Source organism: Somniosus microcephalus, chromosome 32 (assembly GCF_052327205.1).
Source record: "Somniosus microcephalus isolate GS21.2 chromosome 32, FLI_Smic_1.0, whole genome shotgun sequence".
NCBI lineage: Eukaryota > Metazoa > Chordata > Chondrichthyes > Squaliformes > Somniosidae > Somniosus > Somniosus microcephalus.
In genome coordinates this window covers 1,655,717-1,675,424 of record NC_141018.1, presented here as the reverse complement: position 1 = coordinate 1,675,424, position 19,708 = coordinate 1,655,717, and the positions used below count along the sequence as shown (strand labels likewise).

Genomic DNA, 19,708 nt, shown 5'->3' with positions numbered 1-19,708 from the left:
GCAGCGATATAAACAAAACGAGACCAGTGGTTTGGTGCAAAGGAAACCAATGTTTATTAAAATAGAGAAAAATAAACACTATACAGAGAAAATCACTATGTATGTAACACAATTACACTTAGCGGGGGAGGAGAAATGGACACATCGAGGAAAAATGACTAAAATGACAATTTTAGCAATCCCCTTAATTCCCACCCTTTACACCTATCTAAGTTGTCTTGCGATGAGCCAGAAAGTTTATGCTCACCAGTCTCGGATATTAGAACGCCTGCCCCGTGCCCCATTGCCTGCCGATGTCTTTAGGGTTTTCATCACCCAGAGCAGAGATACCCCAGTGATTTAAAATGTAACTGCGGGTATCCTGCTTCCCTTGGACGGGCTCTTCATCTTCGACCTTCTTGATGGTAAGGCAGGGCACCGGAGTCCAGGCGAGAGAGAGAGAGAGAGAGAGAGAGAGATATGGCTTCCCGAGGGACTACTTATACCCCTTTCTGGGAGCCCTTATCACTCGCCAGATCAGCTTGTTTCTTTGTCTGACCTGAATGTGTTGAAAATGATACAAAGGAAACCGGCCTGGGCCCATTGACCTGGATGGCCGGTTAATTGGTCTTTAAACGTCCCATAAGTGTTTTCCTTTGTGTAACTGCTCTTGTGATGGGGCCATTCCAGTTTTAATGCCCCGTTGATCGTTTCCAAACAGTGTTGAAGTCAACTAACGAAGGTCTGAATGCAGCTATTACCCGTTGATTGTCTGTGCAAACGGCCTTGATGGGTTTTAATCAGAGGCCTGAATGCCACTGTTTGCTTCTCATACATAAATGCAGAAGGCCTGTCTTCCTTCTCATTTCTGGAACATTCCTTCTTTGTCAGTCCAAACCTGAACTTTGCAGGCCTTGGCCATGAGGTTGACCGTAGCCATCTCGTTGGGCCCTGGAGCCCTGGATTTTAAACTCAGTCCAGCCAGGGTTTCTCCAATAAGCCAGAAGTAAATCTTCAGGGGAGACGTGAAATTTGCGAATCCTTTCATAACCCAGAGGAACTGGGTATAGATCAGGAGCAAGTAACTGGGCAGATTCCCCCACACTAACTCAGGGTCACTGGGTAATGATCCGGAGCTGGAACCTTAGCTGTTTCCCCACATTAACCCAGGATCACTGGGGAATGGTCAGGAGCAGCAACCTGGGCCGAAATCTCCACTCCAGCCCAGGGTCAATGGGTAATGATCAGGAGCAGGAACCTGGGCTGATTCCTTCACACTAACCCAGGGTCACTGGGTAATGATCAGGAGCAGGAACCTGGGCCGAAATCTCCACTCCAGCCCAGGGTCACTGGGTAATGATCAGGAGCAGGAACCTGGGCTGACTCCCCCACACTAACCCAGGGTCACTGAGCAATTATCAGGAGCAGGAAACTGGGCTGATTTCCCCAAACTAACCCAGGGTCACCGGGTAATGATCCGGAGCTGGAACCTGGGCTGATTCCCTCACACTAACCCAGGGTCACTGAGCAATTATCAGGAGCAGGAAACTGGGCTGATTGCCCCAAACTAACACAGAATCACTGAGTATTGATCTGAGCTGGAATCTTGGTTGTTTTCCCACATGAACCCAGGGTCACTGGGTAATGATCAGGAGCAGGAACCTGGGCTGATTACCACACACTAAGGCAGATTCACTGGGCTATGATAAGGAGCAGGAAATTGTGTTGATTCCCCCACACTAACACAAGGTCGCTGGATATTGTACAGGAGCAGGAACCTTGGCTGACTCCCCCACACTAACCCAGAGTCAGTGGATAATGATCAGGAGCAGGAACATGGGCTTATTCCCCCACAGTAATCCAGGTTCACAGGGAAATCATGAGGAGCAGGAAACTGAACTGATACCTCCAAACTAACCCAGGGTCACTGGGTAATGATCAGGACCAGGAACCTGGGCTGATTCCCCCCCACACTAACCCAGGGTCAGTGGGTAATGATCAGGACCAGGGACGTGGGCAGATTCCCCCACACTAACCCAGGGTCAGTGGGCAATGATCAGGAGCAGGAGCCTGCGCTGATTCCCCCACACTAACCCAGGGTCAGTGGGTAATGATCCGGAGCAGGAACCTGGGCAGATTCCCCCACACTAACCCAGGGTCACTGGGTAATGATCAGGAGCAGGAACCTGGGCAGATTCCCCCACACTAACCCAGGGTCACTGGGTAATGATCAGGAGCAGGAACCTGGGCTGATTCCCCCACACTAACCCAGGGTCACTGGGCAATGATCAGGAGCAGGAGCCTGCGCTGATTCCCCCACACTAACCCAGGGTCAGTGGGTAATGATCAGGAGCAGGAACCTGGGCAGATTCCCCCACACTAACCCAGGGTCAGTGGGTAATGATCAGGAGCAGGAACCTGGGCAGATTCCCCCACACTAACCCAGGGTCACTGGGTAATGATCAGGAGCAGGAACCTGGGCAGATTCCCCCACACTAACCCAGGGTCACTGGGCAATGATCAGGAGCAGGAACCTGGGCAGATTCCCCCACACTAACCCAGGGTCACTGGATAATGATCAGGACCAGGGACCTGGGCAGATTCCCCACAGTAACCCAGGGTCACTGGGTAATGATCAGGAGCAGGAACCTGGGCTGATTCCCCCACACTAACCCAGGGTCACTGGGCAATGATCAGGAGCAGGAACCTGGGCTGATTCCCCACAGTAACCCAGGGTCACTGGGTAATGATCAGGAGCAGGAACCTGGGCTGATTCCCCCACACTAACCCAGGGTCACTGGGCAATGATCAGGAGCAGGAACCTGGGCAGATTCCCCCACACTAACCCAGGGTCAGTGGGTAATGATCAGGAGCAGGAACCTGGGCAGATTCCCCCACACTAACCCAGGGTCACTGGGTAATGGTCAGGAGCAGGAACCTGGGCAGATTCCCCCACACTAAACCAGGGTCACTGGGTAATGATCAGGATCAGGAAATTGGACTGATTCCCCCACACTAACCCAGGGTCACTGGGTAATGATCAGGAGCAGGAACCTGGGCTAAATCCCCAAGTTTAAGCCAGCGTCATTGGGTAATGATCAGGAGCAGAAACCTGGGCTGATTCCCCCAAACAAACCCAGAGTCACTAAATAATGATCAGGATCAGGAAACTGGGCTGCTTCCCCCAAATTACGTCAGGGTCACTGGTTCATGTTCAGGAGCAGGAACCTAGGCTGATTCTCCCACATCACCCTCGAGTCACTGGTTAATGAGGAGGAGCAGGAGCCTTGGCGGATTCCCCCACACTAACCTAGGGTCACTAGTCAATGATCAGCAGCAGCAACCGGTGCTGATTCCCCTTCATTAACCCAGAGTCATTGAGTAATGATCAGGAGCAGGAACCTGGGCTTATTCCCCCACACTAACCCAGGGTCACTGGGCAATGATCAGGAGCAGGAACCTGGGCTAATTCCCCCACACTAACCCAGGGTCACTGGTGTATTGATTTCTCTGTGGGTTCAATGACGAGACATTTATGAAAGAGAATGAGTTTTAATCTAAAGTCTGTTCAACTCTTTTATACAGCTTTTACAGGAGACACCATGCTAGTGTTGCAGCTAGAACAAAACTGAAACCAAACTAACTGCCTTGCTTCGCTCGGTCACATGCCCTCTGCTGGTCAGGCACAAGCAATCAATACATGCAATTAAGGCATCATAATCGAACAGGCAAATACCATCTCTATTTGCTGATATCATTACATCTCCTTTTCTTAAAACAAAAGTATTTTACTTTTAACTAACAACATGTTTTCTTTGTATTAATCTGCATTTTAACTGTAACACTTAATGAACTTACATTATCATTATCATGATCAAGGTTTTTTAACCTTGCTTTGTGTGTTCACATGAAATATGTCAATACACTAGAACTTGAAGAAAGAATAAGATAACATTACTTCCTTCTATAACAATAGTCCTTAAATTTGCTCAATGAGTCTCTCAGGAGGCTTCACGTGTCTTGAGGATTTTCTGATTGATTGTCCTTGAATCTGAGTTGTTGCCTCAGATGATGTGTTCTCAGCTGTGTGATCAGGTTGTTCAACAATATCAGTCTCTTGACCTGCTGTGGCTGGTCCCATGAGAAGATCTCGACGATTTCTTCTCAGAACAGCACCCTCATCTGTCTAAATGGTGTATGATCTTGGTTGAACTTCACTCAGGACAGTTCCCTTCTGAGTCCATGTGTTTGTTTTGTCTTTGAACCTTACTTGGTCACCAATGTGGAGTTCAGGTAGGTTTTGTGTTCCTCTGTCATAGTAATATTTTTGCTTTTCTTTCTGTTGCTCTTTGAACTTCCTCACTTTCTCCCCCTCTTTTGTTTTCAGGAGGTTCTCCGGGATGGGTAGGTTTGACCTTAGCCGACGTCCCATCAGGAGTTGGGCTGATGACTTACCACACTCGAGCGGTGTTGTGCGGTATACAAGCATGCTTTGGTAGAAGTCAGTTCCACTGTCTTTTGCCTTGCACATCAGTCTTTTCACTGTCTGGACTGATTTTTCCACTAGTCCATTGGACTGTGGATAGTGAGGACTTGACGTTGTGTGGACAAAGTCCCACTCTTTGGCAAAGTGTCGGAAACTTGCATTGTAAAACTGGGGTCCGTTGTCTGTGAAGACCTCGCTTGCCACGCCATGTCTGGAGAATATGGCTTTCATACATGTTATCACAGCATCTGCAGTGGTGGTGTACAGTCTACAAACCTCTGGATACAGGGAGTAATAGTCTGTGACTACAAGATAGTCCTTCCCTTGACATGCGACTAGGTCAGCGCCTACCTTCTGGTAAGATCTGTCTGGTGCTGGGTCTAATTTTCTTAAAATCAGTCTCTGATATCACATTAACTTGTGCTCCAGTATCCAATTTAAATGGAATGTGTATGTCATTCACTTTTAGTGTCAACATCCAGTCTCTTTCTTCTTTTTTGTTTTCAGACACAACATTTACATAGAATTCCTCTATCTCGCTTTCATCTACTGTATGGACCTTGCTTTGTTGCACTTGGTTCTTGCAGCAACGGGCATAATGGTTGTTCTTGTTGCAACTATTGCATGTTTTACCATATGCTGGACACTTTCTTGGTGGATGCTGTGTACCGCATCGACTACATGACTTTCAATTGTCCCTTTCATTTTTGTTCGCTGGCCACACCTCTTTTTTCACATTGGCGCTCTTTTTGTTAAATGGTTCATGTCCGTTCATTCTCACTGCATCCACGTTGCAGCTATTGTCACTGAACAGCTCCTTTGCCTGCAACTTCACAGTCTCCAGGATGGTTTGTTGCCTCCCTGGTGCCAGGGTCAAGGATGTCACTGAGCGGCTGCAGGGCATTCTGGAGGGGGAGGGAGAACAGCCAGTGGTCGTGGTCCACATTGGTACCAACGACATAGGTAAAAAGAGGGATGAGGTCCTGCAGCAAGAATTTAGGGAGCTAGGTGAAGGATTAAGGAGCAGGACCTCAAAGGTTGTAATCTCTGGATTATTCCCGGTGCCACGTGCTAGTAAGTATAGGAAAAGGAAGATAGAACAGATGAATGCGTGGCTAAAGGAATGGTGCAGGGGGGAGGGCTTTAGTTTCCTGGATCACTGGGTCTGCTTCTGGGAAAGGTGGGACTTGTACAAGTCGGACGGTTTACACCTGAACCAGGGGGGAACCAATATCCTTGCGGGGAGGTTTGCTAGCACTGCTGGGGAGGGTTTAAACTAACTTGGCAGGGGGTTGGGGTACAGAGTGGAGCTATAGTAGGGGGTGATTTACAGCCAAATACAGAGGGAAAAACAAGTCAGCTGGGAAGGCAGAGCAAATATGTGAAGGCAAAAGAGAATATGGCAGGGCTGGAAGGCATTTATTTTAATGCAAGGAGTCTTGCAAATAAGGTGGATGAACTGAAGTTGTTGTTGAACACATGGGAGTACGATATTGTTGCTATCACGGAGACATGGTTGAGGGAGGGTCAGGACTGGCAGCTCAATATTCCGGGGTATAGAATCTTCAGGCGAGACAGAGGGGGGTGTAAAAGGGGAGGGGGTGTTGCAATATTAATTAAGGAGTCAATTACTGCTGTAAGGAGGGATGATATATTAGCGGGTTCCTCTAATGAGGCCATATGGGTAGAACTTAAAAACAGAAAGGGGGCAAGCACTTTGCTGGGAGTGTACTATAGGCCCCCAAACAGTCAGGGGGAGATAGAGGAACAGATATGTAGGCAAATCTCAGAGAAGTGCGAAAATAATAGGGTAATAATAGTGGGGGATTTCAACTTCCCCAATATGGTAAGAGCCCATGGGATCCAGGGTGCCTTGGCGCGTTGGATCCTAAACTGGCTGAGTGGCAGGAGGCAGAGGGTGATGGTCGAAGGTTGCTTTTGTGACTGGAAGCCTGTGTCCAGTGGGGTACCTCAGGGATCGGTGCTGGGTCCCTTATTGTTTGTGATCTACATAAATGATTTGGATGAGAATGTAAAAGGTATGATCAGTAAGTTCGCAGATGACACGAAAATTGGTGGGGTGGTAAATTGCGAGGAGGAAAGTCTCCGGCTACAGGACGATATAAACGGGTTGGTCAGATGGGCGGAAAAGTGGCAAATGGAATTTAACCCTGAAAAGTGCGAGGTGATGCATTTTGGACGGACAAATAAGGCAAGGGAATACACAATGAGTGGTAGGACCCTAGGAAGTACAGAGGGTCAGAGGGACCTTGGTGTACATGTACATAAATCCCTGAAGGCAGCGGAGCAGGTAGATAAGGTGGTTAAAAAGGCATATGGGATACTTGCCTTCATTAGCCGAGGCATAGAATATAAGAGCAGGGAGGTTATAATGGAGCTGTACAAAATGCTGGTGAGGCCACAGCTGGAGTACTGTGTGCAGTTCTGGTCGCCTCACTATAGGAAGGATGTGATTGCTTTGGAGAGGGTGCAGAGAAGATTCACCAGGATGTTACCTGGGATGGAGCGCCTCAGCTATGAAGAGAGGCTGGACAGGCTGGAGTTGTTTTCCTTGGAGCAGAGAAGGCTGAGGGGGGACCTGATTGAGGTGTACAAAATAATGAGGGGCATAGATAGGGTAGATAAAGAGGAACTTTTCCCCTTAGTGGGGGGGTCAATAACAAGGGGGCATAGATTCAGGGTAAGGGGCAGGAGATTTAGAGGGGATTTGAGGAGGAACTTTTTCACCCAGAGGGTGGTTGGAATGTGGAACTCAATGCCTGAAAGGGTGGTGGAGGCAGGAACCCTCACAACATTCAAGAAGCATTTGGATTAGCACTTGAAATGTCATTGCATACAAGGCTATGGACCAAATGCTGGAAAATGGGATTAGACTGGACAGGGATGGATGGGCGGCGCAGACACGATGGGCTGAAGGGCCTCTTTCTGTGCTGTAAAACTCTATGACTCTATGACTCTGTAGCCCTACACAGTGCTATGGCTTTTCCCAGGTCTAGATCTTGCTCTCTTAGCTGTCTTTCCCTTAGACCATTATCTGGAATACCACACACCAGTCTGTCTTTTATCAGCGAGTCTGTCAGTCCCCCAAATTCACACGATTTGCTTCTGTTTCTCAGTTCAGTCACATACTGATCAATAGTCTCACCCGTTTTCTGAACACATGTGAAAAATCTGTGCCTCTCAAACGTCACGTTACGTTTAGGTATGCAGTAGGCCTCAAACTGTTCCATTATTTTATCTAGCTTCATTTTGTCTCCATCAGCAGCGAATGTGAAATTATTATACACATCCAGCGCTTCATCACCCACGACATGTAAGAACACTGACGATTTCTTATTATTACTTTTCTCGTCAGCTCCGATTGCTGATAAATACAACCCCACACGTTGTTTGAACCTTCTCCAATTTTCAGCCACATTACCTGTCAACTGAAGCGTCGCCGGTGGGTGTAAACCTTCCATTTTTCACTTCGTTAGCTATTTTCCAATGGTAAGCAACGATGTTCTCTTTTGGCTTGCTAATTTGTGGAGAGCTGATTTAACTTCAGGTTTTTTCTCTTCATCTCTTTCAATCACTTCTGACACCATGTATTGATTTCTTTGTGGGTTCAATGACGAGACATTTATGAAAGAGAATGAGTTTTAATCTAAAGTCTGTTCAACTCTTTTATACAGCTTTTACAGGAGACACCATGCTAGTGTTGCATCTAGAACAAAACTGAAACCAAACTAACTGCCTTGCTTCTCTCGGTCACATACCCTCTGCTGGTCAGGCACAAGCAATCAATACATGCAATTAAGGCATCATAATCGAACAGGCAAATACCATCTCTATTTGCTGATATCATTACAACTGGCTAGTGATCAGCAGCAGGAACCTGGTCTTATTCCCCCACAGTAACCCAGGGTCACTGGGTATTGATCAGGATCAGGAACCGGGGCTGATTGCCCCAGACTTCGCCAGGATCACTGGTTAATGATCAGGAGCAGGAACATGGGCTAATTCACCCACAGTAACCCAGGGTCACTGTGTAATGATCAGGGAAACGGCACTGATTCATTCACACAAACCCTGCCTCACTGGGTAATGTTCAGGAGCAGGAACCTGGGCTGATTCATCCACACTAACTCAGAGTCACTGGCTATTGATCAGGATCAGGAACCTGGGCTGATTGCCCCAGACTACGCCAAGGTCACTGGTTAATGATCAGGAGCAGGAACCTGGGCTGGTTCCCCCACACTAACCCAGGGTCACTGGGCAATGATCAGGAGCAGAAACCTGGGCTGGTTCCCCCACACTACCCTTGAGTCACCGGTTAATGATGAGGAGCAGGAACCTGGGCTGATTCACCCACAGTAACCCAGGGCCACTGTGTAATGATCAGGGAAACGGCACTGATTCATTCACACTAACCCAGGGTCACTGGGTAATGATAAGCAGCAGGAACCGGAGCTGAATCCTCCACAGTAACCTACGAACACGCTTTGAAGCTCAGGGGCAGAAACGTTGGTTGATTCCCCCGCACTAACCGAGAGTCACTGAGCCAATTTATACTTCCCCGAACAGAAGCTTAGCTCTTGGGGTGTTTGCTGCAACATTCACCTCTTTTTACTGGAGCATGAAAGAAACTGTCAGCTCAGCAGTGACCTTTAACGGATCTCTAATAAAGTGCTTATCCACATGTGTTATTTTATCCTAAATATTATTTTCCATTTAATGGTTGATTTTATTGACTAGTAATTCTTCTCTTCAGCAGATAACCCTGTCACAGGTACAATCATTCCAATAAATCACTGGATACAGTAACACATTTGCAAATCTCAATAAAACTGATAACTTTCCTTCCAGTCTGATGTATATTTTCCCTCTTAATTTCCCTTCCTCACAGTTAACTTAGTGACGATTGCGATCCTGTCTCGGGGAAAATGCGGTCTCTCCAAATGTGTCACTTGCTACCTGGTGGCCATGGCTGCGGCAGATCTACTGGTCGTTATCCTCGATCTGATATTGAGGCACATTCCGATTATTTATAGGGAACAGTTTCGTTTCGTGCTGTCCATCCGCATGTGTAATATCCACGCTGTCCTGCTGTATGCAGCAACAGACTGTTCTGTCTGGTACACCGTCACTTTCACCTTTGATCGATTTGTGGCCATTTGTTGCCAGAAGCTGAAAACTAAATATTGCACCGTGAAAACGGCGGCTGTGATTCTGGGAACAGTGACAGTGCTGAGCTGTTTAAAGAACATTTTCTGGTATTTTATGCTGACAGGTCGATTTTGGCTTATGAATATGCCCTGGTTTTGTGATGTAACATATGATGTTCGGGAATCACAGGCCTGGGCAACAATTGAGTCCCTGCATTTTATCCTCACCCCATGTGTCCCATTTGTTCTGATTCTGCTGCTCAATGGTGTCACCGTCAGAAACATTTTAGTGGCCAGCAGAGCCCGCAGGAGACTCCGGGGTCCCAGCAGTGAGGACAGACCCAGAGACCCAGAGATGGAGAGCCGAAAGAAATCCATCATTTTACTATTGGTTATCTCAGGGAATTTCATCCTGTTATGGTTTGTCTTTATGCTGTATTCTGTATGGTCACGAATGTGGTATTTGGGGTATGAGGCTATCACTCTGCCTGATTTTGTACAAGAATTGGGATTCATGTTGCAGCTCCTGAGTTGTTGTACAAACACTTGTATTTATGGCGTGACCCAGACAAAGTTCAGAGAGCAGTTGAAGAATGTGGTGAAATATCCTTTTATTCTCATTGTAAAATTCATTAAACGATGAGAAGAAGAGAAGGAATTGCAGCATCAGAATTCAATCCTACCTCATATTTCGTCTGATGCACTTTCCCCCGTGGTGCCAGTAATATAGATTACATAAGAACATAACAACATAAGAACCAAGATCAGTACTAGGCCATTGGGCCCTTCGAGCCTGCTCCAGCATTCAATCAGATCATGGTGCATCTTCTACCTCAAAATAAACTATCCGCTCTATCCCCATATCCCTTGATTCCATTAATATCGAAAAATCTATCGATCTCTCTCTCTTGAATGCGCCCAAAGGCTGAGCCTCCAGAGCCCTGTGGGGTAGAGAATTCTAAAGATTCACAACTCTTTCATTGATGAAATTTCTCCTCATCTCAGTCCTAAATGGCCGACTCCTTATTCTGAGACTGTGACCCCTGGCTCTAGATTCTCCAGCCAGGGGGGAAACATCCTCCCAGCGTCTACCCTGTCAAGCACTGTAAGAATTTTATATGTTTCAATGAGATCACCTCTCATTCTTCTAAACTCTAGAGAATATAGGTCTAGTCTACTTAATCGCTCCTCAAAGGACAATCCCCCCATCCCAGGAACCAGTCTGGTGAACCTTTGTTGCACTCCCTCTATGGAAAGTCTATCCTTCCTTAGGTAATGTAGGATTCGCAAAATTGGACTTTGTATTAATAAGGGTCAAATGGCAGAAGAGGCCATGATTTTAAGGACTGTTTTAAAAGAAGCCCAGAAAAAGGGGCATACAAAATGGCCACCATACCATGTGACCGGCTTATTGGGACATTTTAAAATGGTTCCTGCGAAACCTCAGACAGCTTTGTGGATTCAACTCACAGTAAGTTCTGGAAGCCATTTCTGAGAGAACGAAACCAGACCCACACGTATGCATATGGATTAGATGCAGATCCAGTCAAGATCGGCCTGGAGACAGAGGCCATCTAAATGTTGACCCAGACAAAAGGGGACAATTTCATATTCATGAGAACAGCACCAAGGACTAGATAACGAGATCAGCAGGACATTAAAAACAATGAAGGTCATTCCAGACCAGAGATGGACCTTTACCGGCCATCGAAAATATTTTAAAATATAATAACTACCCCGCTGTGCTCCCAGCCCGCCAAAAGTTAAACAAAGACTAACCTGATTTTGGGCGGGAAGTGGGAGCTTCTGAAGGAAAAGTATAATTGGAAGAGGAGTGGTTGTTGAGAGGAGTTGAATTCGACGGTTGTTGAGTTGAGTTGGAGTGGAGTCGGAGCTTCTTCGGAGCGGTGGGGGGAGCCTCAGCTTTTCGAGCTCAGCCCTGGAGCGTTGGCAGCCGGTCCAGCTTTTGAGCTGGGTAAAGAGGAGCTGGTTTGGGAGAAGATCAGCGAACTCCTCTCCACCATTGGAGGAAGAAGAAGAAGACTAAGCCACCATCAAGAAGACCGTTTGAGCCGGCGTCCCGCCCTGGGGTCAAACATCGGGAGATCATCGACCAACCCCGGGCCGTTGACGAAAACGAGTGGCCCTCTCCCGGCTCGGGAGCAGAGACAAAAATAAACTGAAGAAACCTATGTGAAGGCCAGCACAAGGCCCAGGGTCGAGCTGACGATCCTCGACCCCGCCGACATCCAGAACCAGCCGGTGTCCAGCCGCCCCCGACCCCCACCTCAGGAGAGAGGTGTGGCGCAGCTCACTGGGGCGCCACGATCCACATGGAGACGGAACGCCTGAAAGGATCAAACGCAGACTGGTTCAAAACCTTGCACTTCCTAGTTGGATTGGTGAGCATGATTCTGGCCCTTCACAACCAGATCTAGATAGGTTTAAGGGGGTGGATTTAAGGGTATAATTAACATGAGTTGTTGTCCCTCGATGTTCCGTGTGTTTCCTTATTTCATGATGAATTTTGTAGAGTATAAGATGCCTGTAGTTGCCTTAGTTAGTATTGTGTCATCATGATTTGTTTGTGTTTTTCCCTCCCATGTACTCTCTTATCTGCTTGCATTTGATTTATTTTTCCTTAAGCAATAAAATTTCATTTCGTTTCATCAAACTTGGTCTACAAGAGTTTTCTCTACATTGTAGTTCCTGCCCCAAAGTCCAGTGTATAGAATCTAAGGGGCGAGTGGGTCGAACCACTCAAGGTTTTACTGTGCAAGAGAGAGAGGCCTCTAGAGAGAGAAACCTCTGCGATCAAAAACCCCTTACAGAAAATGGCGACCGCGGCAGGACTCTGGCAGCAGGATTGCAATGTAGTAGATCCGAGTTTGAATGGTCGAAATGCAATGGATGAGAGGACAGCGGATTATGTCTTTGGCAAGGTAAATCTCACTAAACAGTGGATTTCCGATCTCTTACTGGATGGGCGTCCGGTGGGCGCAGCCATCAGGTGGACAGAGAGCAAAGAGCATAAGAAGTCAGTGGAGAAGGCAGTGTGGCTGAAGTGGTACAAGAAGCAGGTCCAGATCTTGGACCGGGTCGTTGCAGCACAGGCAGCCAGGATCACAACCCAGGCAGCAGAGATAGAGGAAAAGGCCATGGGTGGGGAAAAACTCATCACAGCGCTTCAAGCGCTAAATCAGGAACGCCAAGTGGTAGCTAGTCAACATCAGGCTAGGATAGAGTACCTGGAGTGCCAGGTTACTGAGGCAAAGATCAATGAAACGAGGATACGGGAGAAAAGCGCCCGCCTCGCACAACAGCTAAGAGCGCAGGAGGAGAGAGTAGTGGAGCTTAAGGCAGCTTACAAGCTAGCCCTCGAGCACGGGTTTGAGAGCACAGACCATGGCCCCTGCCAAAAGACCATAGAGGACCTAGGAACGGCCCTGGTTAAGGCAAAAGGCATGGTGTATCTCGTCAGCCCGAAAGCCAGTCACATGGACTTTTTAAAGGAATCAAAACAGCTGATTCCAGCTGAGGTAGTTGTGGTACCAGCCACCGAGCCGGCAGAACCGCTGAGCTATAGTGAGACTTGGCCGGAAAAACAGGAGGTGGTAAAAGAGGAGGTAGATGAGGTGGAATGTGAGAAAGAACAACCACTGGTAGCAAAGCCCGGACCGGAACCAATGTGTCCCACTCGGCACCAGAGGTTCGGTCCCAACACCGCAATGGCGATGTCTGACCCCACCAGAACCAACTCGTGGTGCCCTACGCTGCCCCGCAATTAAGGTCCATGGTGAGCCACCTCACACGACTCACAGTAAAGGGAGATCCCTCGATTCATTTCAGGGAGATAGAGGAAACAGCAGCCATTAACTGTGATGAACAGGAACAGGATCCCACAATCCTTCAGTGCCTCTCAGATGAGAGTAAGAGGGGACGGAAAGGGTATACGGATCTCAGGGAGGAAGTTTTAGAAGTAATGGGAGTGGACGACGGTAGTCCGTTCGACCATGTGGAAGGGACCGTGCAACTATCTGGAGAACCCCCACGGGTTTTCACAGAAAGGCTGTGGCCAGTGTATCGACGCAGCTGTCCGGGTATGCCTGAACGGGTTGCAATGAACGACGAACAGCGGGTTCATTGGCTCCGTTGCTTGGTTACCAACAGCTTGCCAAAGATACGGGCCCTAGCCAGGTCGTGGTTTCATCCCCAAGGTCCCGGTGTCATGGAGGAGACGGTGCTCCGTTAGCTAAATGTTGCGTACAAGAATTGTAGAGGTCAGGAAACAGCTCCCCAGAAGGGAAAGGTGCATGAGGCAAAACCCGCAGCCCCAAGCAAGAAGGAGTGGCGTCAGGAGGGGAATCGCCCTGTCCAAGCCAAGCTCAATTGCTACGGGTGTGGGAAGGATGGACATTGGCACAAGGACTGTAGAAATCCGTGGAAGGATAATAAAGGGAAATTTCCCGCAGCCCAAGCCCAAGCCCAGACCGCCACCCCAGCACCAGCCCAAACCCAAGCCGTAGCTCCTGCCCCAGCACAAGGAGCTGGTGCAGTTATGGATCCCGCTGCGATTGAGTCAATCATAGAGACAATGCGGTCTCTGATGATTTCACAGGAGAAAATAGCTGTCACCACCGGTCTTGTCATGCCCGAAACCCCGACCGTTGTGCCCAAATGACTAGAGTCAGCGCAGCCCGTCTACCTGTGTGCGCTGCGATATGATGTATGGAGATGACCCCTCGTGGAGATGGAAGTGGAGGAGGTAAAAGGGACCTATCTGTTGGATACGGGAGCATCGTGCACCGTAATCCACGCAGATAACCCCACTGCTTCGCCTCTATCCACCGGGGTCTCATACCTCCTGTCGGGCTTCACGGGCGAAGAACAGGCTGGTGCACATTCCCTTCCCCTCTCCATTCGTTTAGGACCACTCCGCACCATGTGGAAGTGTACACTAATGAAGTGGGAGGTGGGAGGTGGAACGGGAGTCCTGGGGTCTGATTTCTTGGTGGCCCACGGGATCCACGTGGACCTGAGAAATCATTGTCTCTGGGGAGCGGGTACGAATGTGGAAGAGATAGAGAGTGTTAAGGAAAACCCAAGGAAGGCGCGGGTTGGCCAGCGAGAAGTAAAATTCTTGGGTCTAACCCTATGCGCTGGCGAGAGAGCCGTAGACCAGGAGGATAGACCGGAATCGGTGAAAAATCCACCGGTCCATGCCACTCACGCAGTAGAGGTGTCCCGACACAACAAGTGGTTTCACATAAGACGGTGCAAACTGTTTAAACCGGGTGCAAGAGCATCAGCAACCGAAGCCAGGTCTGAGGGTAAAGATCCTCAGCCTGAGGCGTGCGATGAGTCGCAGACCACACAAGCTGGCGTTGTAGCCTGCTTGGAAGGAGAAGCTGTCCCGCCCACCTCGGGGGAGCTTTCCCCGATGGCCTGGGACTCGGACGAGGAGGGGCCCGAACAACAAGGTCCCGCCCTCGACACGATTCTGGAGGAGGTGGAGTTGGAGGACGGAGGTCCCGCCCTCGACTCGAGCGTGGGGGAGGTAGAAATTGGGGGCGGAGATCCTCCACCTGCAGGGACAGGTGAGGGGGAGTCGTCTGCCACAGACCCAAATCCCAAAGGGGCGGAGCCTGAGAGGAGGGAGCCGAAGCCCACAGTCATGGAAGAGCCACGGGCTGTGAGAGCTAAGGTCCCACCCGAGGTCCACTCGCTAAGGGAGCCATGCCCAAAGTACCTTTTCGCAGGTCGACTCGAACGCCTCAGCCGGTAAAACCTTGGCCCAAGTCCCCCGCTCCCAGTAAACGCCGACTTGAGAAATCCTTGACAAAACGCAGTCCCCGATTAACAGCAAAAGGCTGCAGGGAACCCAAGCCACAGGTCACTGCAGCCTCGCCACAGGGAGCGGCGAGCTGCAGTCCAATCAGGGATTAGGCAAGCCACCCGGGGACGGACGGCGCTGTACATAAGTTAAGTTTAAGTTGAAGTTTAAGGTGTGTAAATATTAAGGTGATTAGAGTTTAAGTAGTTTTGAAATCCGCCCAGTAAGTGTGTAGTTTGGATCGAGGTCGGAAGACCCGATCATGCCATCACCCAAGCCAGAATCTCTCGGGAGCCTGGCTATATTGTTTAATCTGTTACAGGAGCCAGAAAGGATGAGAGGGATCCTCGTCACGTTCATGACGATCGGATGGAGCTGGGCCTATCGGGGCCGCACCAAGGACTCCACAATTTACGGGTGCTCTGGCAACAGAGGCCCCATCACGACTGATGGAACCGGCCCACGGGACGCTGAAGAGACTGCTGTCTACTTCCATGAAGGAAGATGGCCAGGCTGGCTGGGGTCGAACTCTACTGAATACTCCAGCCAGATGGGGTTTGCATACAGGGAAACGTCTCTGATGTGCCCCAGGGTGAGGGTCATCGCACCCAGGATCAGCGTCACCGCTGGGAGGAAGATTTGCCTTGTTTGCAATGGACGGGTACCTTTGGATCATTGGTGGTGGCTGCGCAAGTTGAGCAGCACCATGAAGAACTCCACTGTGGAGTGGGAGAGAACAACACCCATCGGACTATTACGGGAACTCATGGGGGGGTTGAGTGTCTGTTGGGACAAATGGTGGGAACCAAATGAGGGGATCTACATCTGTATGTGGGGTCCAGAACGCGCTTGCCCCACAGGCGTCTCCATCTTTTTCCAAAGACAGTGGCAGGATGCTGGACAAGGAATGAGGTGGGACGTCAGCACACGGGCGTGCGGAGTCCCATACTCTCAGATCCCAGTAAACGCCACTGAGCTCATCACCCGACCCCGCAAGCCCCTGCCCACAATTCCGGTAGCTAAAGCCCTCAAGGAAGGGTGCCCCACCACAACAAACGGACCCGGGAACGGATTGGTATTGGTACCCACAGGTCAGGTACTGTACCAAGGGGTCCACTACGCGGTGGCCTCGGTGATTTTAAACCTCACCGAGGTATGATTGCCAGAGTGGTGCCCCAGGGAAATGGAGCAATTATACCAGGTCCTGTTAACAAACATGTTTAAACAGTTTTACGAATTCGACTTTGCCGATGTCGACAGAGACGAATTGTACACCACACCACATGAGGTCTTGGACAGAGTAGGGAGACAAAGGAGGGGTGCAGTAAATGATATTTTCACAGCTTTTAATGCAGGAACTTCTGTCATCAACACACTGGATGATGTGGAGCTGCAAACCCAGATCAATGGTTTGAAAACACAGTTAAGAAAGATACTGACTGACGAGAATAAGGCAGTGGGTTCTGAGTTACATGAGGACCAGGCCATGACACTACACTTAAAAGAGATTATAGCTGAGCTGGAGAAACATGCCAGAATGGTAAAAGCTCTCATCAGGGAGGATCGGAACGCGTCCGATCTGGCTGCGCAGAACGAAGCTTGTGTGCTATACGGGCCGTGGTTACTGGGCGAGGGCCGCAGTAACCTGGAGGATCTAAAACAAGGTTTAGTCCCCTCCTGGATCAGCAACAAGCACCTCGCAGCCCTCCACCCTTCTGAGAATGCATTGAGTCCGTGCCAGCTCAGACTAGCTTCAGAGGCCTACCCAGTCCCAGTGGACTGTGGATGGTCTAATCACAGCATTATGGGTATAGTGGTAAGAATGCCGGTGATGGGAAAGACAGCAAAACCTGCCCCGGTATACAGGGTGGAGCACATTGGAGTCATTCAGGGGGGTGCGCACATTCGCTACACAGGGGTCCCACCTTACGTCATTCGATGGGAGCATGCAATGACGGGTACCAACCTCTCGGGGTGCCGGAACCGGGGAGCACACATCATCCTGTGTCCCCAGCACTTGAATACCCATTCAAAACCACAGTGCGGGTTCAGAACTGCTGGTGCAAAGCCTATAAATTGCACCATGGAGGCAATAGCACAAGGCCATGTGCCCCCGCAGGTGGCATATATAGGAGGTGGGACATACTGTGTCACCACTGCAGCGCCCCACTACCAGCATGGACAGCAAGATTGGTGTCCGGTGAGTGACAGCAGCTTCTGTTTCAAGCACAGGGCAGAAGTTCAAGTGGCCCAAGAGCGAATTGTCCCCATCCCTGAACCTTCCACTGTTCACATCACTGTTAAAGAGAATTTCACCGATCTGCAATGATTCGCTGCACATTTTGGGTATAACATTCCCCCTCTCCCTGAACACCTCACCAAGATATTAAAAGCTGTTGTTGTTTCACAGAAACACTTCTACACACTGGAGCAGAAGACTTTAGAGTTAGGGGCAGACATATTGGACATAGTGACCTCACCGTGGTGGGACCTGTTCACTAATATAGAAGTCCCTTCTTGGTTTAGGATAGCCTCCCACATTCTTGTAGTGTGCCAGGTTATCATTGTAGTTTATTTACTGTTTGTACACTGTAAAAAGGTCAAACATTCGCAAAAGTATGAGAATAGAGGGGAATGGAGGGAGTATTATGTGCGGGTAGAAGAAGAGACACCCGTTTAGATTTTTGTTGCTTTGTATAATGATAAAGATTTCCCTCCCTCCTCTGTATTATTTTTGATATGTATTCATGTGCATTGTAATTTTTGTGTGTGTACTTTATTTTATTATTGAAGATTATTATTAAAAGGGTAATGTGTATGCACTAGGTGATGTAGGGGTATAAGGCCCCCCTCCACGCCTGGAAGGAAGTTGTCAGATTTTAACTCCAAGGTATTGCCATCTATAGATGCTTAATGTACACTAGATTTTTCTGAAATGGGAAATGCATGTGTCGTGGGGTCATAGATAGGTAAATACTGGGGATGGTATGATTGTGGAAAGTCAGAAAATTTTGCTCACCCAGAATTATGATACTTCAAGCAAGTTACAGTATCATCAGGGGGGAGTGTAGGATTCGCAAAATTGAACTTTATATTATAAAGGGTCAAATGGCAGAAGAGGCCATGATTTTTAAGGACTGTTTTAAAAGAAGCCCAGAAAAAGGGGCATACAAAATGGCCACCATACCATGTGACCGGCTTATTGGGACATTTTTAAATGGTTCCTGTGAATCCTCAGACAGCTTTGTGGATTCAACCCACAGTAAGTTCTGGAAGCCGTTTCTGAGAGAACGAAACCAGACCCCCACTTATACATATGGATTAGATGCAGATCAAGTCAAGATCGGCCTGGAGACAGAGGCCATCTAAATGTTGACCCAGACAAAAGGGGACAATTTCATATTCATGAGAACAGCACCAAGGACTAGATAACGAGATCAGCAGGACATTAAAAACAATGAAGGTCATTCCAGACCAGAGATGGACCTTTACCGGCCATCGAAAATATTTTAAAATATAATAACTACCCCGCTGTGCTCCCAGCCCGCCAAAAGTAAAACAAAGACTAACCTGATTTTGGGCGGGAAGTGGAAGCTTCTGAAGGAAAAGTATAATTGGAAGAGGAGTGGTTGTTGAGAGGAGTTGAATTCGGCGGTTGTTGAGTTGAGTTGGAGTGGAGTCGGAGCTTCTTCGGAGCGGTGGGGTGAGCCTCAGCTTTTCGAGCTCAGCCCTGGAGCGTTGGCAGCCGGTCCAGCTTTTGAGCTGGGTAAAGAGGAGCTGGTTTGGGAGAAGATCAGCGAACTCCTCTCCACCATTGGAGGAAGAAGAGGAAGACTAAGCCGCCATCAAGAAGACCGTTTGAGCCGGCGTCCCGCCCTGGGGTCAAACATCGGGAGATCATCGACCAACCCCGGGCCGTTGACGAAAACGAGTGGCCCTCTCCCGGCTCGGGAGCAGAGACAAAAATAAACTGAAGAAACCTATGTGAAGGCCAGCAGAAGGCCCAGGGTCGAGCTGACAATACTCGACCCCGCCGACATCCAGAACCAGCCGGTGTCCAGCCGCCCCCGATCCCCACCTCAGGAGAGAGGTGTGGTGCAGCTCGCTGGGGCTCCACGATCCACGTGGAGACGGGACGCCTGAAAGGATCAAACGCAGACTGGTTCAAAACCTTGCACTTCCTAGTTGGATTGGTGAGCATGTTTCTGGCCCTTCACAATCAGATCTAGATAGGTTTAAGGG

At 49.0% G+C, this 19,708-nt stretch overlaps 1 protein-coding gene across 1 annotated transcript in view; it reads left to right on the top strand.

Moving 5' to 3' along the window:
• The window catches only part of LOC147097237 (putative G protein-coupled receptor 139), a 35,649-nt gene extending 25,373 nt beyond the window's left edge, over positions 1-10,276 (top strand). The window contains exon 2 of the mRNA XM_085972012.1: positions 9,375-10,276. Within this exon, the coding sequence (XP_085828138.1) occupies positions 9,375-10,276 (902 nt within the window). The remainder of the gene's footprint in view (positions 1-9,374) is intronic.
• Positions 10,277-19,708: the final 9,432 nt, after the last annotated feature.